The following is a 26,303-nucleotide window of genomic DNA, read 5'->3' as shown; positions in this document are numbered from 1 at the left end:
CTGATATGCAAAGGATTCATAGTGTCCAAATACTACTGACCCATTTGTTGGTGAGAAGTCCTACATGTTACTGTTTATAACAGTGTGTTTATCTTGTTGGAACATATAAATGAAGAGTAACCCAGACAGTAGGTGTTATTCAGTGGGCTGAATTTAGCTTGAAAATGGGCACAGTTAACTGCTAACAGCTAGAGCTAACAAGAGCTAACAGATGGACTACAACTTCTGAAAGAAGAAACAAAAAATAAATAAATAAATACATTTAATAGAAAATGAACTCTGAATTCAGACAGCTTTACTTGGGCTGGTACAACCCGTAACTTTAGCTTTTGTTGGCTAATGTCCGAATGTAGGCTAATGGTAAATTTATCACAGCAGACATTTTGACATGAAATAGTATGGTCTACACAGGTGTTTCCAATGATACTAATTAACCTTCCGTTCCATTTAGTGCAGCAGAGACTTTCCAACATGCACCACAGCAGCACCCTGACTCTGTGTGACCTGAATGGAACTGAGCCTTAATTAGTATCATTGATAACACCTGTGTTTACATGGTGCCGGGTAACATGTTTGTACACTGTGTATGTCACACATCTGCTTTGGATGTATGACAAAAGTACAACATCCTAACTGTTTTTCTCACCTGCCTGTGAGTGACATATCATTCTTTATTCCTAAATTGTATGTGTATATATATATATATATATATATATGGATGAAATGAAGACATGGAAGTGAAAGAGGTCGTCCATAGTGACAAATCCACATAATTATCAGCAGACTTCACAATCAGTTGGGATGAAATAGAAAACTGAACCATTTTAAAAAGCTACGAGTTTCAATGTGTAGAACTGGAGTAACAAATGAATTTTGTTGGCGTTCACTGCTCTCAACTCTCTCCTAATGAAACCCTGGAAAACAAAATCACGGAGTCAGTGAGCGAAAGAGCAAACCACCATCTTTTCCTCATAAAGTTTGTCTGTTTATTACAAATTTCCAACTTCATGGCATAAAACAATAAACATCCCCTAGTGTAAACACATTTCAGTTTCAATTTGTTAGTTTAAACTTAAATACATCATGTCAGTGGGAAGCATGCTCCACACACTTTCACAGAAACAGGCATGTCATTATGAAAATAACCATCACTCTTTCTTTCAAGTGCAATAACATCCAAAGAATGGATCATGCTTAGCTTTATCATGTTAGCTTATATAACTATACATTTGTTTAACTCAAGAAATCCACCACTATATTCATGTAATAATGTAAATCACAAACCCTCTTTAGCTGAGGATGATTATTAGTAGTAATAGTATTTAAATGACTTTCGAGCCAAAACCATGAAACATAGTACACACAGGGACAACTGCACAACTTATAATGCATCTTTAAACACAAACCGGACACATAACAGCTCATGTATAACTTTAGGAATAACCCCCCTTTAAGTTGTAAACAGTCGACCTATCTTCCTTTAACATTAACCATCGGTCAATGTTAAGATTGTCCTTCACAATAAAATGTTGAAATTATATTTAACCTTGAGCTGGTTACTACAGGCAGTAATAAAGTACTGTGTAAAATGATACACTCATGTAAACATCAGATTTGGACCGGGAACAAACAAAAAGTGACTATGTGCTCTTTCATTAGGGTGTATCACACTAACAGATTTATAATGTTGCACATTATACAAGGTAGATGAGAAAAATGCTCATGAATAAAAGATCAAATAGAAAATTCAGAGATAAATACTTCTAACATTCTAACTTCAGAGAGGTAACTTTATGTATGCAGGCTGGATGCTGCTTTTTCACATCAACTTCCAAAATTATATTAAATTATTCCACAGGGTGGCGCTGCAACAGAAAGGAAAGCAGAAAAATCAGTTGAAATAAGTGACAGAGCAGCAGCAGAGCAGTCCAGAGGAACACACAGGGGTGATGGTGGACTTGACATTGAGCTGATCTCAGAGCAGTTCAGACTGCAGCACTGACAGTCATCTCCACTTGTTGTGATTCCTCCGTCAGTCTCTGCTGGATGAAGCTCTCCTCTCCACTCCACCTCCCAGTAACATGGCCCAGTCAGAGCTGATGCTGCTGCTTCAACCTCTCTGGATCATCAGGACTCAGCTGATCCTCACTCGACATGACCACCTCCCTCTATGACAGAGATCACTTCCAGATTTATTCACACAGACATACATCAGGAAAACGTGTAGCGTGTAAAGCATGTATGGGTGTGTGTGACTAATTGCACAAAAAGTACGCAACAAAGAAACACATGCTGTTTGTGGCAGCATGTTTGTGGCCTGGGTGCAGGTCATTTAGCTGATGACTGGCCTGCAAAACCACCACAAGGAGAGCAACAGGGACACCTAGTGGACAGGTGGAGGAGGAGGAGGAAACTCAGCTGGAGCAGTTTCACCAAAATTAGTGAAAAAGTTGGTGGTGTGTGACTGCTTTCTGTTTTTGTTTTTTTTTGTTAATATATATGTTCTGTCAGTCTCTCACGTCATTTCCTCTCTGTCGTTTTTAGGACGCTTCCCCACCAAGAGGGTTGGACCGTGCTGCGTTAATCTCAGCACTGGTATTATCAGCAATGATGTGACTGGGGACACATATCATAAATCACCTCACGAGTATTCCTGTGTTGATGCTATAATGTAAGTTTATATGTGTTGTACAGCAGACAAACATACACACATACAATCCCTCATTCATACATACACATATATCTTTTTCTTTTGTTTGTTTTCTTTCAGTTTTACCACCCGACGCGGAGATGCCTGCGTTGATCCCAATTTGGAATGGGTGAAGGAACGTAAGTTTCACCAACACACACACACACACACACACACACACATGCACACACACACACAGTATAAACACAGAAAAACTAATGTTTTTTTTGTCTGTCTGTCTTTCTTTGCTCTCTAGTCACTGCCAACATGACGAAGGTGTGAAACATCGCTGCCTCTCTGAGCAAACTGCTGCTGCTGTTTGAAAACCCCCGACATACACTCACACGTAACATGTACACACATATATTCTGCTGAAATAATCCCTCTGAGTGCACATACTTGCTACTGAGCCCTAACATATATATACTGCATGCTTAAAGTGTAATATCAAGCAATAAATATATTTTGTACTTCAAATCGGAAAGTGTGTTTTTCATTTCTGTCATGTCAAGTTGGTCATTCTCTTATATCAAACCTAACCTTTGAAATGAACTGCTATCTTCATGAAGAAGTAAACTGGAATACAGAAGAAGAGAGAGAGAGAGAAGAGTCCATAGAGGCTGCTGAGCCTGGTTGCCCAGCTCCTGTTCTGGCACGACACCTGCTGTGCTCCCTGTCAGCATTCGCCTGCACACTGGGTCTGAAAACCTCCTCTTCTTCTTCCTGTTGATCCAAAATGCCTTCGGTACAAACACTACTACCACAAACACACTTCTGCAGTTTCTCAACTCTCTCAGCACGATGTGCTCTGGTGTGACTCAACAAAACTTCTAGCTCATAGGTGTAAAATAGAAATGTTCTTCATATTTACTATTAAGGTCTTTTATCTCTCTTCTGTCTTTATATTTTTTTAAAGATAAGTTCCTCTTCTGGGGGAAAGCAGGCCATAGTTTTTCCGACTCTGAACATGAAGCACAGAGAAGTATAAACCAAGTGTGATTACATTTAGATGATCTCTCAGTATCAGCTTCCTTCACATCGACACCACAGCCCACGATGAAGCTTTCACAAAGTGCCCTCTCTGTGGTGCCACCATTTGGTGATAAACTTGAATATATTTCTTATAAAGTTGCTGAAACTTTTGGGAACAGAACATTAAAGTTTGAGGGAACACTGTGTATCCATCTTTAAAGTGAACTGCAATTGAACTGGAATAATATTTGTTGTGTGGTTTTAAATTTGGACTTCCAGAGCAGATAGAAAACAATGACAACGGTTTGAACTTTTCAGTTGGACTTCTAGTGGCTGTTATATGACATCATAGGTATACTTGGTATTGAACCAGCTGTATAGTATTTCTAAGTATGCCTTTGTAAGTATGTGCATTTGTGCTGTAATAATAATAAATGGTCTATTTGTATGCAGGTACAGTATTTCATGCATCACACGGGGACAGTGGTTCTTCTTGTTTTGCTGTGGTGCGTTCAAGTGTTGTAGCACTTTTTATCTCACAAGTCCATAATTTAATATTCTGGAAAGAGTTATTTGATTTGTAATTGTAATTGTTGGCAAAATAAGGTATTGGGAACAGAGAAAAGTTTTGTATATTGTTTGAAAAATGTGAATTATCGAGCTCATACATTGATAAATCTTTTACTTGTATGTAAACATGCACTGTAATCTACATGCTGACCTTGAAAACAGGCTGGTTTCCTGCAGACATTAGTCTAACTCAAAACTCTGACACAAAACAGAAATTAACATGAACAAATATAATGTAAAAAAAATTGTTAAATGGACCTTCAGTTCAGATTATTGAGTCACAAAGAATCAATAGTTTCATCCCCAAAAATATAAAGTGATTAAAAATGTGAAGCTCCTGATTTCGTCAGTTTAGTTTAAAACACTTTAGTTCTAACTGAAACAAAACGTCAAAAAATTTAAACGTCAAAACTCATTTTAATTCAGTCTGTTGACACCATGAGAGACACTCATAAACACATTGTGTTAAAGAGAACACAGAAACACACACACACAGAAGCTCACCTGGTTTCCTGTAAATGGATAAAGGAGGAGCAATACTGACCATGTGATCAAGGTTGATGTGAACAGGGAGGAAACACTCGATTTTAAGTGGACAGAGCAGACGGAGGAAAAGTGAAAGCTGAGGCAGGGTGAGTATTAATCCAACATTTTTATTCTTTTACTGTCTCTGAATCAGCTTTCTCTCTGTGGACTGTAGAGGAAAGAAATGTTTGAATGAACTCAACAGTTTGATTCTTTTGTCAACATAAAGTTGTGATTGGCTGAATAATTCACATTAAACCTGCTGAAACCAAGAAAACAAGCAGAGATTTAAAGAAACCTGACCAGGTGAACGTCTGACTGTTTTATCCTGTACACAATACATAAAATATATGCGTGTGTGTGTTTCTGTTCTCTCAGTCTTTTTTTCGAGTCTCGAACAAACCTGTTTTTCTTGATTCTTCTGTTCACGGAGGAACAAATACTCATGCTGGCATCCACGGCACTGCATTGAAGTGGTTTACGTCATACTTCAGTAGAACCTGTAGAACCTCTTCTGTTATGGTTGGTGACCTGTCCTCTTCCATTGCCCCTCTCTCCTGTGGAGTTCCACAAGGATCTATTCTTGGCCCTATGCTCTTCTCATTGTACATGTTACCACTTGGGTCAGTTATAGCCAAGCACAGGCTCTTTTGACTGTTATGCAGACGATTTACAAATCTATCTGCCAGTTAAGCCAAATAGTAATGGATAATGTTCTTTGTTTGATTGTATTACTGACATTAAGCAGTGGCTGGCCCAAAATTTTCTTCATTTAAACAACGACAAAACTGAATGTATTGTGTTTGGGGATACTGTGACGGCTGGCTTTGGCACCCTGTCTACTAAGCTGAGTTCAACCGTCAGAAACCTGGGAGTGACCTTTGACAGTCATCTCAGGTTTGACAAACAAATCAATAATGTTGTCAGGACGAGTTTCTTCCAGTTGCACCTCCTGGTCAAAGTTAAAATGTTTTTAAGCCGTCATGACCTTGAGAAAGCCATCCATGCCTTAATAAGCTCAAGGTTAGACTACTGCAATGCATTTTATGTCGGCGTCTCCCAGTCTTCTCTCAGTCACCTTCAACTTGTGCAAAACGCTGCTGCCCGTCTTTTAACTGACACCAACAGACATGTGCATATCACTCCTGTTCTTAACTCCCTATATTGGCTTCCTGTCCTTTATAGAATTGATTTTAAGCTTAATATTTGTTTTTAAAGCTCTTAACGGCCTCGCCCCATCGTATTTATCTGAGCTTTTAACTGTCCGCAATCCTGGTAGAGTTCTGAGGTCTAAAGATCAACTTTTGCTGGAAGTGCCCAGGTCAAAATATAAACACTGGGGTGACGGAGCATTTTCCGTTGCCGCCCCCAGGCTCTGGAAGCAGCTCCCTGTCGAGATGCGTCTTGTTTCCGACCTGGGCCTCTTTAAATCCAGGCTAAAAACCCACCTATTTAGGATGGCTTTTAATACCTAGTAGTATGATGACACTTTTATCTATGTAGATTTTGTTGTATTTTATTGTTTTTACTGTTCCTTTATTGTTTTTAATTTGTTTGTTTTTACATATTGTTCTCGTTATTTATTACCTGCTGTAAAGCACTTTGGTACACCAAAAGGACTGTTGTAAAGGGCTGTATAAATAAAGAACATTTACATTTACACAGTCAGTGTTACTGTTTCACCTCTCAGACTGACTGAAGACAGAAGATGATTGACTCTGAGGAGGAAGAGGAGGACAGAGCAGAGTCTCCAGTATCCAGCTGTCTGTCTATGAAGAGTGATGAGTCCAAAGGTATTCCTCCTCTGACCTTCAGTAATGAACCTGGACCCTCAGGCACAAAGTAAGAGATCTGCTACTAACTCATTAATTTGAATCATTTTTACTTTTGATGCCATTTTGTCTCTTTCTGGGCCCCTATATTACGTTTTCCACCAAAGTGTATTTTTTAACTAAGATTTAACAAACATATTATGACATAGAGGAATCATGTTTGTGTATTCAGAGCTTCCTAAATTGCTTTTATCAGAGAATTTATCATGGATTCATGTGATATGAATAAAAACATGTTGGTGTTTGCAGAGTTCAGACCAACAGACAGAGAGCAGAGTCTCCAGTATCCAGCTGTCTGTCTATGAAGAGTGACCACTCCAAAGGTTATGTTATAACCTTCAGTGATGAACCTGGACCCTCAGACACAAAGTAAGAGACTGTTTTTACTGTAAACTGACCCGATGAAGATGATGCATTAATGATGAAGATAAAATGCTCAAAGATTTATATATATATATAGCTGTTAATTACAGTTTATGAAAGCAGGAGAGTTGAAATCAAATCATTTTCATTACAGGCTGAAAACTGAATTTAAAATAACAACATATTTACTGTCCTCTGTGAACATCTGAGCTTCTCAACAGTGTCGGACAAATCTTGATATTTGTCAATCAACAAATCATTTTATTGATAAAGAAATGTCTTCACAGAGAGAGGAAGAGGAGTCATGTTCCTGTGGAGGAAAGATCCAGAACAAGACCTGGACTGCAGACAGTCAGTCAGACCAGCACTGTACAAAGTAAGACTGTAGATCTTAAAAATGTAATCTGCTGCATTTCATCCTAAAAACTGCAAGAGTCACTGAAATACATCAACTTCATCAAATAAGCTGAACGGCTTCAAATGCTACATTTAGTTTTTGAGTGTTCAGGCTGAAGATGTGTACAGTTTCTGCTGTCCTGATGTGAGTGGTCAGCTCGTTTCACCATTGTAGATTCCGGACAGTGAACAGTTGTGATTTTGTTGAATAGTAGCTGGTCCCCTCGTCATGAGGGAGTAACAAGCTGATTGGAAGTAGCAGAGCGTCATGGACGGGCTGTGGTGTTTGGTTTGACCATGTTCTGGGTGTAGGATGAGCTTGAGCCATTCACAGCACAGTAGACACATACCAGTGACTTGAATCAAATTTGAGTAATCACTAGTAGCCAGTGCAGGGAGCAGAGGAGTGGTGTAGTGTGACCAGCCGGGCTGCTGCATTCTGGATGAAGTGCAGAGGTCAGATGGCACATGCAGGCAGACCAGCCAGGACTTGCAGAAGTCCAGACACGAGATGACAAGAGCCTGACAAAGCTGATGCTTCAAATAAAAGTTTTCCACCTGCAAATCAGCAGGAGGCTTTTATGTCACGAAGACTGACAGAACTTTATTAGTCGTGCTATTAAAAAGAAACAGATCTAAATATCAAGACATGAACAGATTTTGTATGATTTTATCAGTGGATCGGTTTAAATATTACAGGGAGGAAGGAACAGTTCAACCAAAACTGGACTTCAAAACTTTTACTTCCATAAATATTCTTATATTGATATATTTTTTTATTGTTTCTGAAATGAATCAGCATATTAACAATTGTTTTGTCTCACACTTTTTCTCTTCTTTAGTGAGTGCTGGTCTGCAGGAGGTTTTAGATAAATATAAGTTCATTCAGAAAATGAGATGTGAACATGTGACTGAAGGAAGTGATGAAACAGGAAGTGGAACCCTCCTCAACAGGATCTACACTGAGCTCTACATCACAGAGGGACAGAGTGAAGAGGTTAACACCCAACATGAGGTGAGGCAGCTTGAGACAGCTTCCAAGAAGAAGGAGACCCTCCATGACACTCCGATCAAATGCCACGACATCTTTAAAGCCTTACCTGACCAGAGACACATCAGAGTCGTTCTGACCAACGGCGTCGCTGGCATTGGAAAAACCTTTTCAGTGCTGAAGTTCACTCTGGACTGGGCAGAGGGCTCGGAGAACCAAGATGTCAGTCTGGTGGTTCTGCTCTCGTTCAGGGAGCTGAACCTGATCAAAGATGATCAGTACAGTCTTCTCAAGCTGCTCCATGTTTTCCATCCAACATTACAGAAGGTCACAGCAGAGAAGCTCGCTGTCTGTAAACTTCTGTTCATCTTTGACGGCCTGGATGAAAGCAGACTTTCACTGGATTTCAACAACAAAGAGCTCGTGTCTGATGTCACACAGGAGTCATCAGTCAGCATGCTGTTGACAAGCCTCATCAAGGGGAATCTACTTCCCTCGGCTCTCATCTGGATAACTTCCAGACCTGCAGCAGCCAATCAGATCCCTCCTTCATGTGTTGACAGGGTAACAGAAGTACGAGGCTTCACTGACGCTCAGAAGGAGGAGTACTTCAGGAGGAGAGTCAGTGATGAAGATCTGTCCAGCAGAATCATCTCACACATCAAGACCTCCAGGAGCCTCCACATCATGTGTCTGATCCCAGTCTTCTGCTGGATCACTTCTACAGTACTGGACCACATGTTGACCACAGACCAGAGAGAAGAGCTGCCCAAGACCCTGACTGACCTGTACTCACACTTCCTGCTGGTTCAGACAAAGAGGAAGAAGAAGAAGTACGATAAAGGACATGAGAAGAGTCCACAGGAGCTTACAAATGCTGACAGAGAAATTCTTCTGAAGCTGGGGAGGCTGGCGTTTCAACAGCTGGAGAAAGGAAACATCATGTTCTACCAAGAAGACCTGGAGCAGTGTGGTCTGGATGTCACAGAGGCCTCGGTGTACTCAGGAGTTTGTACACAGATCTTCAAAACAGAGAGTGTGATCTTCCAGAAAACAGTCTACAGCTTTGTTCATCTGAGCGTTCAGGAGTTTCTGGCTGCCGTCTACATGTTCCACTGTTACACCAACAGGAACACAAAGGTACTGAAGGACTTCCTGGGAAAGGACGACGGGGACTCAAAACCAAAGTCTTTCCAAGAGAAGGTCTCAATTTTTTTTGGAAACACTGATAGCCATCACCCATCTCTGGATGTGTTCCTGAGGAAAGTCATGGAGAAATCCCTTCAAAGTAAAAATGGTCACCTGGACCTGTTTGTTCGCTTCCTTCATGGCCTCTCTCTGGAGTCCAACCAGAGACTCTTAGGAGGCCTGCTGGGTCAGACAGACAACAGTCCAGAAATCATACAGAGGGCCATCAACAACCTGAAGGAGATGAACAGTGATGATATCTCTCCTGACAGAAGCATCAACATCTTCCACTGTCTGATGGAGATGAACGATGACTCAGTCCATCAGGAGATCCAAGAGTTCCTGAAGTCAAAGAACAAATCACAGAAGAAACTCTCTGAGTTTCACTGCTCAACTCTGGCCTACATGCTGCAGATGTCAGAGGAGGTTCTGGATGAGTTTGACCTGAAGGAGTTCAACACATCAAACCAGGGACGACTGAGACTGATTCCAGCTGTGAGGAACTGCAGAAAGGCTGCGTAAGTCCAGATGTGATTCACATCATAAATCAGTGTAGATCAGTAGTTTAGATCTTCAGAGATTCACACTACAAAATTCTTTTTAAAATAGTGTTCCACTTGTTTGTTGCATTACATCTGTCATGCATAACATTGTATGACAGATGTTTTTTGGCACAGATGTTCTTGAGTTGTTTCAAATGCTGTGAGTGTACAAATGTAGATTTTTCAGCTTCCAAGTTAATCACCACAGTTATTTTGTTTATGTCTAATAACTGTTACATTTTAATTTTTTTCTTCTATTCATCTTCCTTTGTGTGATGAGGAAAAATACACAAAAGACTTTAAAGGGTGTGAACGAGGTGTTTTACAATGCTCAAGAGTTTAAAATGAAATCAGTTTTATTTTCCAGAGGAGGTTCCTGAAGTTTTCTGCTTTCATGCAATTCTTCCATCCATTTTCATAACCACAAATCCTTATCAGGGTCTGTGTCAGCACAGGGCTGTCACATAGAGACAAACAATTACAGTCATATTCACACCTACGGTCAATTTGCACCTAATTCTGGAAGGTGAAATTCCAAACAAAAATACCTCATGAATACCAAACTTGAAACAAAAATGTGATCATACATTGCGTATTATGTTTTCAGAGTAAGGGTGAGTCAGTGTGACAGTATTTAAAAATAAAAGAACTTTTACTCATCCTAAATGAAATAATGCAAAACAACTGCAACTTAAATGAATTCTAATAAAGAATGATTCTTATTGATCTTTGCAATGGATACTGAATTATACACAAATGCAACAATTACACTATAATTAACCATTTCCATCTAAAGTTTGCTTACATTAATGAACATTAGCCACCATAATGTGCTGATCATACCAAACAAAGATTGTTGTTTCAAAACCTCTGAGTATGTTGTGCTGAGGTCTGATTTCATCATAACATGTTTTGTAATATGTGTCATGACAGACTTTCTGACTGTGGACTCTCAGAGACTCACTGTGAAGTCGTGGCCTCAGCTCTGAAGTCCAACCCCTCCCACCTGAGAGAGCTGGACCTGAGAGGAAACAAGCTGCAGGATTCAGGAGTGAAGACACTGTCTGCTGGACTGGAGAGTCCAAACTGTAAACTGGAGACTCTGAGGTCAGTTCACTGATTCTATTTCATTTTTCAAGATTTGCCTAAGCGAAAATCTGATGAAATTGAAAAATGTAATAAAATGTTTGATAGGACTGTTTTTCAGTGGTCCATCAGTCAGTGGAGATGATGTCAGTACTTGTGAAGCTGGAGAATGTGTGAGGGATAAGAAGGGCACAGTTAAAACAGGCTGCAGAGAGTTTGAGCTTCTGTGTAAACAGAGGAAGAAACAGACAGGTTAGTTCAATCAAGGTGAAGTGAGGAACTGTGATGATCTTCATGATGTCAGAAGCTGATATGGCTACAGCCAACCCTCACATGCTTTGGTGTGGTGTGCATTAAACCAGAGCTAAAAGTGATAAACAGCAGCTTGACACAGGACAAAATATCACTACAAAGTAAGATTCAAGGTCTGTCTCAAGTATTTTCATAAATAAGCTGAAAAAGAAAAATCTGTTGTAACGTGGTTACCAGAGTCATTTATCTGACTGAGACTGATGAAACTTGATGAAACAATGCAGGCCTCTGCTTTGATGACATGTACCTACTGAGAGACCGAATACAGTAAAAAGGTCCTGATATAAATATTAAACAGTTACAGTGAAACATTTCTGATATGATATATTCAAATTATTCCACACTTGAGTGACATCAGAAGTATTGTATTAATCAGTGTTGACATCATGTATTCTTTATTCAGATTGTGGCACTGCAGTTTGTCAAAGATCAGCTGTGCTTCTCTGGCCTCAGCTCTGAAGTCCAACCCCTCCCATCTGACAGAGCTGGACCTGAGTGTAAACAAGCTGCAGGATTCAGGAGTGAAGCTGCTGTGTGATTTTCTGAAGAGTCTACACTGCAGACTGAAGACTCTGAGGTCAGACATCATTTATAACTCCTGTGCTGAGATTATTTTTGTTTATTATTATTATCATAATATTACTAACATGATGTGAAAGTTGTGTTGACACTAAACTGCAGACATCAGGCTGATATTATACTGATCCACACTGAGTATCTGAATGCTAAAGTCTATTTTCTTCTTCTGTGGTTTAGTCCATTGACTGTGGCAGAGCAATGTTGAGCTGCACATTTAAACCTGAATATAACAAGAAAACTCTGAATTAACTCTGAACCTTTTAAAGTTTTAAATCATATTCCTCATCATGTTCTTGTTGAAAAAAATCATAATACAAAATAAAAACATTGAGTGATTTCAAACATTGTCTTCTAAAGTTACATCATTTATTCTTCATTCAGGTTGAGGTGGTGCAGTTTGTCAGAGTTCAGCTGTGCTTCTCTGGCCTCAGCTCTGAAGTCCAACCCCTCCCATCTGACAGAGCTGGACCTAAGAGGAAACAACCTGCAGGATTCAGATGTGAAGCTGCTGTGTGATCTTGTGGAGAGTCCACACTGCAGTCTGCAGACTCTGAGGTCAGTAGAGGGTTGAAGTCAGTAAACGCTGGTCTCAGCAGTATTGTACTAAACACAGTTAGTATCAAAGCATAGATCCTGATTACAGCTGACAGCATCACAAGATGTACAGAGACAGTGGTCCTCATTCATCAAACTGTCAGACCATCAGATCTGATCTCAAAGTGTTTATTCTCTCATTCCAACACTAAAGAACTGATCAGTTCATCTTTGTCACAGCTCTCAGATCAGTCTGACTGAAGCCTGCAAAGAACCTTCATTACATTTAGTGACCATGTGGTCTTTGCACAGAGCAGAACCTCTGCTGAAGTCCAAATGTGACTGAACTCTAACAGCAGTAAATCCATCATTAAAGTGAGCAGTGAATGTCTCTCTGTTTCTGCAGTGATGATGCGTTCAGGGACGGTCAGTACTTTATTTCCACCGTGTGCTTTAGTGAAATGTGCATAGTCAACAGACTTGATGCTCAAAGTCTCTGCAGGTCTGTGAGCTTCACTCCAACACGTTAACATGAGAGCTGACAGGAAGCTGGCTACGCTACACAGCCGCTCCACTTGTGTCTGAACAGGACTGAAGTCCTGCTGGTCTTTATACTGGATGTGCTGCATCACTGACTGACAGCTGATGAAGGGAGTCTCTGTGAACACTGATTCATGACTTCTGTTCTCTGTCTGCTTCTCTCATCAGGTGGAGAGGTTGAAGCAGCAGCATCAGCTCTGACTGGGCCATGTTACTGGGAGGTGGAGTGGAGAGGAGAGCTTCATCCAGCAGAGACTGACGGAGGAATCACAACAAGTGGAGATGACTGTCAGTGCTGCAGTCTGAACTGCTCTGAGATCAGCTCAATGTCAAGTCCACCATCATCCCTGGGTGTTCCTCTGAACTGCTCTGCTGCTGCTCTGTCACTTATTTCAACTGATTTTTTTTTGCTTTGCTTTTTGTTGTAAAATTGAGAATTGCAGTAAATTTCCATGTTATATTTCAAATTCATTTTGGAAGTTTGTTCTGTTTGCTCACATCGTGACAGTTTCTATTATTGCAGAAAAAAACACAAATCTAGACCAAAGCACAGTGTTTAATTGGCCTTGTTATCTTCATCAGTCGTCTTAAAAAGTTGGCTGGTATTTCTGACTGTCTCTGTGTTAAAGCGGTTCACCTGTGCACTGGCTTCCTGTAACATCTAGAACTGATTTTAAGGTCCTCTTCCTTATATTCAAAACCCTCAGTGAGCCAGCAGCAAGCTACATTGCTAACTCCCTTGTTAACTATTTGTCTTGAAGAACACTGTGATCATCTGCTGCTGGTTCATCTACAGCAACAGCTAAAGGAATCAGGGATGCAACCTTTGTCAATTCCAACCTAAAAGTAAGGAGCACACTGCCTAGAGATATCAGGGAAGCCAGCTCACTAAATATTTTAGTGAAATACTTCAAAATGATCGCTTCACTTTCCTGATACAGGCCTGAAACTCCTTTCTGCACTTTGCTTCTCACTTATTTTAAATGGAATTTAACTTTCTGTGTATTCATTTTGTTAACTTTCATTATCATTCAGTGTATAAAAGAGGTGTTGGCTTCCGATCACCAAACTTGATAATGACCAGATAATGATTGAATTATCTGGATGCTTGTTATTTGGTTGCACACCTCCACAGTTTGTCCGGTAAGAACTAGTGATGTGTCAGTTGCGAACGAGCCGGTTCAAAGAATAATTTCTATGCTGAAGGTTTTATAGGTTTATCTGCTTTGTGTAGCAGATGTTTGATTATATGATTGTGTGCCAACAGTTCTCACTCTATGTTGAAGATTGAAATGGATGGCCAACAATGTCAATCTAAATGATAAGAAATGTACTTCTAAAGTATTTCTCACATTGTAACCTTGTAAATAAGTCTGCAGCTGTCTCTGTTATGTTAATAGAAATCACTACTGTCACACCGCGGTGAGGTCAAGTTGGGTTTTTGTTATGTCTCGGCGTTTCCTGTTTTATTTTGAAAGATAACTCTCCTCTCGTTTCAGGTCACTTGCCCTTCCTCGTGTGTCACCGGTCTGATTGTCTTCCCCGCCCTGATTGTTTCCACCTGTTCCCCATTACCCTGTGTATATATTGTCTGCGTCTCCCTTTGTCTTGTGCCAAAGTGTTTCGTCCTACGATTGATCACCAAAGCCTTCTTTCTTGCCCGTCCACAGCCTTAGCCTTGTTGCGTGAGTGTTCCTTTGTTTTTTGCCTCAATTGAGTGATTTCTTTTTTTGTTGTTGTAAATTTCTTAGTATAGCCATTGGTTTCTTTGTGCTTAGTATAGTTTTTTTTTTATTATCAGCCTCCCAGGAGAGATTTTCAGTTAGTGTTTTGCAGCCTTTTGATTTCCTCATTGTGAGTGATTTTGATTTTGATAATTTTTTATAAAGCAGTTTAGAGTTTTTTTTCCTCCTTTTTGGAGTGATTTTTGTTTTCCATAGTTTAGGCCTGTTTTCATAGCCTGCCCTAACCTCACTCTGTCGAGGGTTTGTGTTTATTCAATAAATAAGCTCATTGACACCTGCGCCTGAGTCCAGCCTGACAACTACATCCACCACATACATATGTAGTGATGGAAATGGAATGCTACTGCTGGGAAGTACTGTCATACTTAAAAGTACATGTTTATCTGCATATCATTGAAATAAATGCTTCACATGCATCTGTTCTTCTTTTATTCATGAATATTAATATAGAAGCATTTGAATTAAACTACATACAGCATTTACAGCTTGCTTGCATGTTTTTGGTTTTCTTTATTTTCGCTGTGTGAAATTAAGCTGCAGAGCTTTCTAACAAGCCCCTGATTGTCTCCCTGTGTTCAGTATCTGTCATAAAAGCGGGCGTAAAATGTCAGCCGCGGCGCCACAACCTGTCCACCCTGTGTGTGCCTGCTCTAGCCCACGCATATACAGCCATCACACACACACGCTCCTACTCAGTCTTTTTTTTTTTTTTTTGGGTCATTTTTCCTGTTGACGGGTACCAACAGAATCTCCACTTCATTCACTAGAACTCTTTAGCTTAGACTCTGTGAATTCATTTTCTTTCCTTGTTTCATCGCGTTATGGGGGGGCTATACGGACGGTGAATCTCAGGTCCAGGGCCTATTAAATAGATTTGCTTATGAAAAGGAGGCTGGACAGGGAGGAGTTGCGTGGCGCTCAAATCCACGTACCTGGGATGTTACAAAAGAAACGTGCTTGGATCCATGCGTACGCACACTTTGATAGATCTGAATTTTTTTTGTGCTAGACAGTTTCTGGTTTGGCGTGAGCAGAGTTTCACGCAAAATCCACGCAAGTATTCGTACATGAGCCCTTGTGAACTTTTGTAATCGATGGACCCTGGTTTGGAATCAATACTGGCTTTGGTCAGCTCATTCCTCATAGTATGCCGTTGTCTGGGCACACGAGAGGCTGTTTGTCAGTAGAGGAAGCTCGGTTTTGACGTGATTAAAACCTGCGAAGGTTTGCCCAGTGCATGGTAATGCTTTGTGACAAGCACCTGCAAATAGCACTGACTCCTCACCACCCCCCCGCATTGTTGGCTCACGTCAGAGTCCCTCTGGCTTGCTCTGGGCTGTGTTAAAACACCAGACGGGTCGGCAGGATTCGAACCTGCGCGGGAGACCCAATGGATTTTCTAGTCCATCGCCTTAACCATCGGCCTCTTTTACCTCAACCAGAAATATCCACCAGTTTCCATTGCTGGGGGCCACGTTCTGTTGGGTGTCGGTGGTGTTCCCATACCTGGCCCCCCTCAGCTCAACAACGGTTTTTGAATTCAGTCCTTACAGCTGACAAAATGACATACGCGTGTGCACAGCCTTTGTTGTCATCCAGCCGTGAACAAAGAGGCTGGACCTCCTAACTTAGAAGAACAGCCTCTTTTGTTTTTGACTGTAGTTACCCGAGCACTGGGAGGAAGCAGCATTCTGAGTTGGCGGTGGGGGCAGGGGCGAGCAACGGACAGCAGTGTCACGTAGGACAGGTGAGCAAGGTGAGGTTGCTGCGAACGTCCAGCACTCAAACTTGCCGCTTACATCCGTCTGCTCTGAATGGGGCTTACACTGAGAGACACACGCGAGTGAACATAAATCCGGATGGAGATGCCGGGGATTAGACCCGGGGCCTCATACATTGCAAAGCATGCGCTCTCCCACTGAGCTACATCACCCCACGTTGTACTGCTTTTGAGGACATCGGAGACGCGCGGACAAACGTGCACAACAGCTTGACGTGGATTTAACTTGCCTACAGCTAATTGCAAAAGTGTCACTGACTTATAGAACCTTTTGAACAACTCAACAAAAGAGCAGAGTGGTATACGAAGACATCAGTCCAAGCTGTGTTCTGAGAGAAACTCTATCCAGAATTTCGCAAGTGGTCAAGGGCAGAGGAATTGCCGTTTTCACTACTCATCCCCACTCAACGGGCCTCGAATGACGACCAACGATTCCATGCATTCAAAAGTGGTAACCAGGGGAGTCGTCAGGGTGACGCAATCTGGGGTCTGAGTTGGAGAATATTTGTGATGGAGCTTCATCGAATAGAGACAGCTGGTTTTTTCAGCCATCTTCTCGAACAAAAGGGTGGGTCACGGGAGCCCCAGGGTGACCTGGACGAGGTGTAAATTGCTGTGAAACAGGCGCGTATCTCCAGTCCAGTCCCACAAAAGCAATTGTAACGTGTCCTGTAACGCTGGCCAAGAAGAAGATCAAGTCCAGTTGCATGCACGGGAATCAAACCCGTGGGAAAGCCAGGGTGTGAAAGCGCTGTCGCTCTGTGGTACGCACAGTCGACTTAGTACTGATTTATCAACATTTCTATGCAGTGCAACCCCACTTCATTGAGTAGAGGAGCTCCCGCATGTTTGCTCACGTTCAGAGTCCCTCTGCTTGCTGTGGGCTGTTTTAAAACATACTAGACGTTGTCGGCACTGTGCATTGGCACACTGGCACGGTGGCGCGTGGTGCTGGGGCATGGGGAGAAAGAGTTTATGTCCTTTAATTTTCCCGCCTGTAAACCAGGCGTTACATATTGGCACAATTAAAAAAATAAACTATTTATTCACCCAGAAGCCACCCATCGCGCACCGGGCCGGCCTCCAGCCTGTTTCCCCAACCATGCTGTTAGTCAGTCATAATGAATGAGTCCGGGTGCGTTAAACCAGGCCCCTTGGAAACGATGTTAGTTTAGCTGCATTTTGCGCATCACACATATGATTTGAACATTGATGGAATGAAAATGTTCCATTTATATAAACAAATTCATCCTGTGATGGCGCTTTTTTAGCAAGTGTGTGTGCAGTCAATAGCTCGATTACATAGGGCTCTGCTGCAAACGCGCTTAATGCTGGCCTGTCAACAGCACGTGTAGGGGAAGGGGATGACATTCGGATGATCCGTCCCACACAGCTGGCAGGGCTCGGCTCAGGGTTGACTGGCACACTCCTGACCGATCGGCCACTTTGCTGAGGAATGCCCCTTTGCCAGGAACCCCAGAGTGGTCAGCACAACCCGGGCTACTCGCCGCCCAGAGCGCCCCGTTGAGCTCTAGGGCCACCAGCTCTGCGCCAACTCCATACACTGGCCTTGGTTTAACCGAAATGGCTTATGAGCCAATTATCATCGTTTGCATAGTAATCCTGCATTCCTTAAATCGCTCGCCAAGTCGGATTGCACCATTTGTAAGGTCTAACAGCGCTAACGCTGCCTTTGTTAATATCATTTTCGTCATCACATTGCGCATGCTTTTATATCCACCTATATAATTGCAAACACGTGTGTTATTGTTCACAAGTGTGTCTCTGATGTGCAAATCCATCTGATGACTACTTGTTTTCACATTATTAACAGTTTCCCCAGCATCACCTCTAAGGAACAACACTAGTTAGAAACGTCGTACGACAGCATGAAGTTGGCGTGGGTCACGACACATTCTAACGATCATTTCAGGTTGTGATACTCTGAGCGTGGAAAAGGACGTACACCACTTTTTTGTGCGTACGCAAGCTTTGTACATGAACCCCAGATGTTTCAGAGCGTGAAATGATCGTAGAAATGTGCGGACCCACGCAACTTCATAGCTGTCGTACGCACGTTTCTACAGCTGTTGTTCCTAGAGTGATGCTGGGAAACGTTAACAATGTGAAAACAAGTAGTCATCAGATAGATTGCACATCGGAGACACACGTGTGAACAATTACACACACCATGTTTGCAATTATATAGGTGGAATAAGCATGCGTAATGTATGAAGAAAATGATATAACAATGGCAGCGTTAGCGTTGTTAGAGGACCTTGCGAATGGTGAATGCGACGTGAGCGAGTATTTAAGGAACGCGAGGATTACTTGCAAACCAGGATAATTGGCTCACAAGCCGATTTCGGTTACCAAGCCAGTGATTTGTGCATGTGATGCGCAAATGCAGCAAACAACACCGCGGCAAGATGGGCCTGGTTCAACGCAGCACTCACAATAGGACTAACAGCATGGTTGGGAACAGGCTCGAGGCTGGCACGGTGGCCGATGGGTGGCTTCTGGGTGAAAATAGTTTATTCGTTTAATGGTCCCGTATGTAACCTGTTTACATGCGGGACAATTAAGGAATAAACTCTTTACTTACCCAGAAGCCACCCGTCCGCGCAACCGTCCCCAGTGTGCCATGCACATTGGGCATGTGTGCGATCAAATATCATGTTTTTGTTTCTTTATTTTTCTGCTGGGTGAATATAGCAGCTGCAGAGCTTTGAACAAAGCCCATGATTGTCTCCCGGTGTTCATATTCTGTCAGTAAAAGCGGGCGTAAAATGTCGCCGCGGCCCACACCCTGTCCACACCTGTGTGTGCGCTGCTCCCACGGCAATATACACGGCTATTACAGCCTCACACCACGCCCTACTCACTTCTTTTTTTTTGGGTCAGATTTATATCCTGTTACAGGTACCAACAAATCTACCGACTTCATTCACTAGAATCTTTAGCTCAGACTCTGGGAATAATTTTCTCTTTCCTTTGTTCATCGCGTTAGCTGATCAGAAAAAGAGGGAATCTCAGGTCCAGGGCCTATTTAAAATAGATTTGCATTGTAAAGTGGAGGCATGGACAGGGAGGAGTTGCATGTGCGCTCAATTCCACGTTGATTGGGATCACAAAAGAAACGTGCTTGAGTCCATGCGTAGCACACTTTGATAGATCTGAATTTTTTTGTTGCGTACGACAGTTCTGGGTTTTGGCCGTACGCCGAGTCACGTGAAAACTACGCAGTGTCCTACATGAGGCCCCTGTTGACTTTGTAATCGATGGACCCTGTTTTGGAATCATACTGGGCTTTGGTCAGCTCATTCCTCATAAAGTACCCGTTCTGGGCACACGAAGCTGTCTTCATGTAAACACGGTGTTTTACGGGAATTTTAAAGAAAAATCCTTAAATAAAAAAGGATCGGATTCAAAGCATCAAAGTTAAGTTGAATTTATTGTTCTTGTCAAAGGGCGACGTTCACATTGCAACCCCCTAAAGGGGTTACAGAGAAAAAGCTCCCTGAGGACGTTAGCAGTTGTGTCTTAACATTTTCTGAGAATGGGCGTGTCCTCAACCCGTAAATTGTTAACATTCAATTTTCATATAAGGCATTTAAAACGCTTTTCTTCAACATATCACCTAATGAGTACCCAGTATGTCCCAATTTGATGTCACCTCTCGGAGCGGCTGTGGCCAAGGCAGAGCGGGTCGTCCACTATCATGATGGGGCGGTTCGTCCCCGGCTCCCTGCGTCTGCATGTCGAAGAGCCCCACAAATTGCTCCCGAAGGTGGTGCCATCGGTGTGTGAATGTGTATGAATGGTTAGCTCCACAACTGATGAGCAGTTGGCACCTGGAATGGTAGCCAATGCCATCAGTGTATGATGTGGTGATGGGGTGAATGAGATATGTAGTGTAAGAGCGCTTTGAGTGGTCGAAAGACTCGCGCTAATAGTCCAGTCCTTTCCCCTTCACATTCCATTACTCTTGACCTGTCCCTAGGCCTCATTCTGTTCGAGAACTCCTCTAGATTTATACATTAAACCTGAATTTACCTTACCCTGCCAGTCTCAGAAAACAGCAAAGGGAAGTGCCCGAAGGCAATGTCATAAATAGAACAACATCGGTATAAGTTAAACATCCCAACGAGCTGTGTAACCCAATTTTTATAACACACAACATGTACTACAAACATCGTATAAGTTAAAACATCTAACTAGCTGTGTGTAAGCTCCTAATTTTATAAGCCCCAAATTTTGGGTGTGAATTCACGCCTTTCTTCCATCGTCACAGCCTAAATGTCGAAACAAGCCCACCAGACCTTTACTCCATGTTTGTGGACTAAACGCGTAACTGCAACCGCATCTTCCAGCACCATAGCCAGGATACGGTTCGGGCAAAGAGAAAGCGGTTTAAAACGAACGGACGACGGCGCATGCGCATTAGGATTGCCCATGATTTCCCGGGGCACTTGAACACGTTTCAAAGCTTTAATTAAAAAAGTAAGGCATCTTAAAACCCTGAAAAGTGTTTCCGAGTGAGTGGAACTTAACAGGTGCGAGTGTGTCGACGGTGGTAACAACAGACGAATTGACCTGCACCGTGACTGAGCAAGTGCGCATCAGAGACCTATAAAAGCGAGTGGACTACTGCTCTATATTGGTAGCTGGTCACTGTGCTCCTGCAGCCACAGACAGCACATACACACGCAGGCATGGCGCACGCAACACCCGCTAGAAACACAGAGCTCCACTGAGCATCTGTGGACCCATGAGCTGCGCCGGCTATGGCAGCGCTGTGACTGCTACCTTTTGTCATGCCTATAACAGGGCTTTTGTGACTTTGATAGAAAACTCGCTTTAAACACTTTGACCACACAAAATTGACCGAGAAACGGATCTAAAAGCATGCGTAATCCCCTAAACGGCGACGTCAGAGAGACTGCAGATCATTTCATATTGGGGTCGGTCCGTCGAAGACCCACCTTAACTTCGGTAGCGACTGCAAAAAGAGGTCAGATTATTTGACGTCTATATGGCCTTTTTTAGACGGCGTAGCAACGTACGAATTTGGACGTCATCTGAAGATCACATCTAGACGTTAATGTTGACGTACAAAATAGATCCAAGATTTAGACGTCACTATTGGACCTCTTTTAAGACGTAAATATGACATCCAACATTTGAACGTGGATTTTTCGCCTCTCATATTCCTACGCCGCTCTCTCACGCTACTGCGTCATCTAATCTGCCTGGCTTTTGGGACATCGGCTCGTGACTGCAGGACAACGAGCAAGACGCTCTTAGGGTGCACGTCTATTCTCTTGCTCTCCTAAGGCTGTGGTCGTATGAACGAAAATAATGTAGATTTAATGACACCCTAGAGGTGATTATTGTAAAAGTGGTGGAATGTGATTTTGTATGGATTATCAATAAAAGGATATGGAAACGCGGACCATGAAAAAGGTATCTCCACTCGAAGCGCGTTGCGACTCAGGTCAAAACGTGCTCTCGCTCAGCCGGTTCTGCCCATGGTGGATAATCTATACGTATACTAATTACAATAGTTAATTTAGAGGAAAAAACACGTTTCGACCTGGTTCATAGTTACTTTACTGGTTTTACGCTCTCGGAGTCACGTCGTCTACGCAATTTTCCCTTCGGATGAAAAGTTAGTGGATCTTGCCCTTCGTGATCTCATGAAAATATACATTGCCCGCTGTAAAAAATCTCTATGGCTCTAGGGATTCAACACTTTCCACAGTGGAGAGAGGCAGGAAAGAGAGTAGATTTGTCGTCCGTACCTACCGCAAGGATCGAACTGGCATGTAAATAAATCCTTCTCCGGGATCTTTATGGAGAAAACCAGAAAAAATGACATTTTTTTTCCTAATTAACTATTATATATATAAGAATATACTCCCAAGGACGCGTCTCGCTCCTGTGGGGGGGACCAGGTTGAAGTTTTAGAAGCAGTGTCTGGCAGACCTTTGCGGGGAAACTCACAGTCCAAAAGTCAATACAAAACTGTCTACAAAATCAAATAGGTGAGTCCATCAAACATAGTTTAGTTAATACTAACCTCGTGATCCCCCTCGTCGTTAGTCCAGATTGATAGATACTAGGCCAGGGGCGGGTCATCAGCTCCAGATTTGCAGGTGTCAAAAGTACATTCATTAAAACAGACGGCCAGAATGAGGGTCAAATGTGATTGTCCCATAAGTAACGGTCTAAAAGAGGTCCAATATTGGACGTCTAAATCTGGGGATCTATTTTGTACGTCAAAGTAACGTCCGAAGGTGATCTTCAGATACGTCCAAAATTACGTACGTGTGCCGTACGACGGCTAAAAAGAAGGTCCAATATAGACGTCAAATAATCTGACATAAGTTTTGCCCGTCGTACCGACGAGTTTAAGGTTTTGTCCTTCGACGGACGCGCCCAATATTGACAGGAATCTTTGCACGGCTCCTCGGACGTCCGATTTTAGTGGGAATTACGCAGAGCGTTTTATAAAAAAAAAAAAAAAGCCCATATCCGTTTCTCGGTCAATTTTGTTGGTCCAAAGTGTTAAAAGCGAGTATTTCTTATCAAAGTCCACAAAAAGGCCCTGTTATAGGCAAATGACGAAAAGGTAGCATCACAGCGCTGCCATGACCGCGCAAAGCTCATGGATCCACAATGCCATGGAGCTCCTGTGTTTTGTCGAGCGGTGTTGCGTGACGCATGCGTGCGTGTGTATGTGCCTGCTGATGCATTTCATGGAGCAAGTGACACAGCACAGCAATATAGAGCAGAGTATCCACTCGGCTTTTATAGTGTCTCCTGAATGCCCGCACGTTGCCCAAGTCACGTTGCAGGTCAATTCGATCTGTATGTTAACACGTCGACACACTCGCAACCTGGTAATCCACTCACTAGTAAACACTTTTCAGTTTTAGAATGCCATTACTGTATTTAATTAAGCTTTGAAACTTGTCATTTGCCCCGGTAAATCATGGGCAATCCCTATGCGCATAGCGACCGGATCCGTTTCCTTTACCGCTCTCACCTCTCAACTCTTTGCAACGGAACCGGTATCCTTGCTATGTGCTGGAAGATCGCTGCAGTACCGTTTCCAAGCTCCCCCAACATGTAGCAATGTCTGTGGCGCTTGTTTTCGACTTGTAGGCTGCTTGACGAGGAAGAAAGGCCTGCAGATTCAGCACCCCAATTTGGGGCTTATAAAATTAAGTGTACACATCTAGTTAGATGTTTTAACTTATACTATGTTTGTAGGATACATGTTTGTGTTATAAAAATTAGGGTTACACAGCTAGTGGGAGGTTTTAAAACGTATAGATGTATTTGTTCCGATTTAATGACAATGTCCTTAAAGGCAGCTATACCACTGATTATTGCCTGTTTTCCTGAACTGGCAGGGTAAAGGTAAAGTTCAGGTAATGTAATAGAGATTTCAGACGAAGGAGGCCCTAGGGACGTTCATAATAATGGGAGATGGTAAAATGGACTTTACGTTATATACGCATTCTAGTCCTTAGCCCACCAAATCAAAGCCGCGTCTCACGACATATCTCATTCACCCCATTCACACACATTCATACAACTGAGGCATTGGCACCATGCAGGATGCCAAAACTGCCTCACAGTTTGTGGAGCGAACATACAACAACATTCACACACCGATGGCCACAGAACAGCCTTCGTGGAGCAATTGTTGGCTCTTCGCATGCAACGCAGGAGCACGGGGAGCGAGCACGCCCATGAATCTGGATTAGTGGCCGACCCGCTCTGCCTGTGAGCCACATCAGCTCAGATAGGTGACATCAAGATTGGGGACAGTAAATGGCTACTCTTAGTGAATATTTTGAAGAAAACTTGTTAAATGCATTATATGCAAATTGACTGGATTTACAATGTTACAGGAAGTTAGACAGCCCATCGTTCAGGAAAATGTAATAAGAACCACTGCTAACAACCTCCTCAGGGATCCTTTTTTTTCGCGGTAACCCCTTTAGGGGGTTGCACTGTGAAACGATCCTCTTTGAACGAACAATAAATTCAACTTAAACGTTGAGGCTTTTGAATCGATCCTTTTTTATTTAAGGATTTTTCTTTTAAAATCCCGAACCCGTTCTACATGAAACAGCCTCTCGTGGTCCCCAGAAAACGGACGATACGTGATAAGGTAATGAGCTGACGCAAAGCCCGTAAATGATCCAACAGGGTCCACGATTTACAAAGTTCACAGGGGACTCATGAGGAAATAATTGCCGTAGATTTCACCGAAACGCGGCGCGTAACGCAAAACCAGAAACTTCGTACGCACAAAAAAATTCAATCTATCAAAGTGTCGGCAGCATGGATGCCAAGCACTTTCCCTTTTTGTGCATTACCCAAGCAACGTGTGAATTGAGCAGCACAATGCACTCCTCCCTTCCCATGCCCATCCATTTACAACATGATGCAAATCTATTTAAATAGGCCCTGGAGCCTGAGATTTCACCTCTGTGTCTGATCAATAAGAGATGAACAAAGAGAAAGAAAATTAATTTCACAGAGTATGAGGCTAAAAGAATTCTAGTGGAATGAAGTGGAGAGTCTGGTGTGGTACCCTGTCAACAGAATAAATATGACCCAAAAAAAAAGACGTGATAGGAGCTGTGTGTGAGGCTGTATATGCCGTGGTATATCCGTGGGGAGCAGCGCACACACAGGGGTGGACAGGTGTGCGCCGCGGTGACATTTTATTAATTACGCCCGCTTTTACTGACAAGAAACTGAACAAGGGAGACATCAGGGAGCTTGTTAGAAGCTCTGCAGCTCTAATTTCACCAGCAAGAAGATAAGAAACCAAAAACATGATATTGTGAATGCGCACACATGCCCAAATGTGCATTGGCACACTTTTTGTGGGTCAACGTTCGACGAAACTTGTGGCTTCTTCTGGTAATTAAAGGAGTTTAATATTTCCGTTAATGGTCCCCGCTTTGAAACCAGCTTTACATACGTGACAATTAAACGAATAAACTATTTATTCACCCAGAGCCACCCATCGAGCACCGTGCCACCCTCGAGCCCGGTTTCCAACCATGGCCTTTTAGTCATAATGATGAGTTCGTTGAGGCGGTTGAAAGGCCACTTTGCCGCGTTGTTATTTGCTGCTTTGCGCATCACTGGCAAACAACTCACTGTGGCTTGGTAGACCGAAATCGGCTTGTGTGACACAATTATCAGGTTTTGCCGTAAATCCTCGCGTCCTTAAATACGCGCTCACGCGCATTGCACCATTCGAAAGGTCCTCTACGCTAACAAACGCTAACGCTGCGATTGTTAATATCATTTTTCTTCATCACATTACGCCATTCTTTTATACCACCTATATAATTGCAAAACGGTGGGTGGGTGTTAATTGGTTCACAAGTTGTCTCCGATGTGCACCGCTATCTGAATGGACTCTTGTTTTCACATTGTTAACATTTTTCCAGCATCACCTCAAGAAACAACAGCTGTAGAGACGTGCGTACGGACAAGCTATGAAGTTGCGTGGGTCACACCACATTCTACTGATCAATTCACGTCTGAAAATGCTGGGGTCTCATGTACAAAGCTTGCGTACGCACAAAAAAGTGGTGTACGTCCTTTTCCACGAGCAAGTA

General features: G+C 42.5%; 1 protein-coding gene and 1 long non-coding RNA gene across 3 annotated transcripts; both read left to right on the top strand.

Annotated features, from left to right (window-relative positions):
• Positions 1-591: 591 nt before the first annotated feature.
• LOC113744502 (uncharacterized) lies at positions 592-3,133 on the top strand. Of its 2 annotated transcripts, none has more exons than XR_003461597.1 (4): positions 592-652; positions 2,545-2,671; positions 2,771-2,829; positions 2,946-3,133. It is a non-coding gene; the product is annotated as an uncharacterized LOC113744502 (long non-coding RNA). The 2 variants fall into 2 exon arrangements; XR_003461599.1 differs by lacking the exon at positions 592-652 and adding an exon at positions 1,881-2,456.
• A 3,316-nt stretch (positions 3,134-6,449) lies between these two features.
• Positions 6,450-11,203, top strand: LOC104936362 (protein NLRC3-like). Its single transcript, XM_027274374.1, has 5 exons — positions 6,450-6,598; positions 6,838-6,957; positions 7,239-7,327; positions 8,190-10,044; positions 11,002-11,203. Exons 1-5 carry the CDS (start codon positions 6,465-6,467, stop codon positions 11,186-11,188), a joined length of 2,385 nt encoding a protein of 794 aa, XP_027130175.1. The 5' UTR covers positions 6,450-6,464; the 3' UTR covers positions 11,189-11,203.
• The last annotated feature ends 15,100 nt before the right edge of the window (positions 11,204-26,303 follow it).

Source organism: Larimichthys crocea, chromosome XXIII (genome assembly GCF_000972845.2).
Source record: "Larimichthys crocea isolate SSNF chromosome XXIII, L_crocea_2.0, whole genome shotgun sequence".
In the NCBI taxonomy this organism is placed as follows: domain Eukaryota; kingdom Metazoa; phylum Chordata; class Actinopteri; family Sciaenidae; genus Larimichthys; species Larimichthys crocea.
Note: the sequence above shows the minus strand (reverse complement) of the source record. Positions and strands in the feature narration are given on the sequence as shown.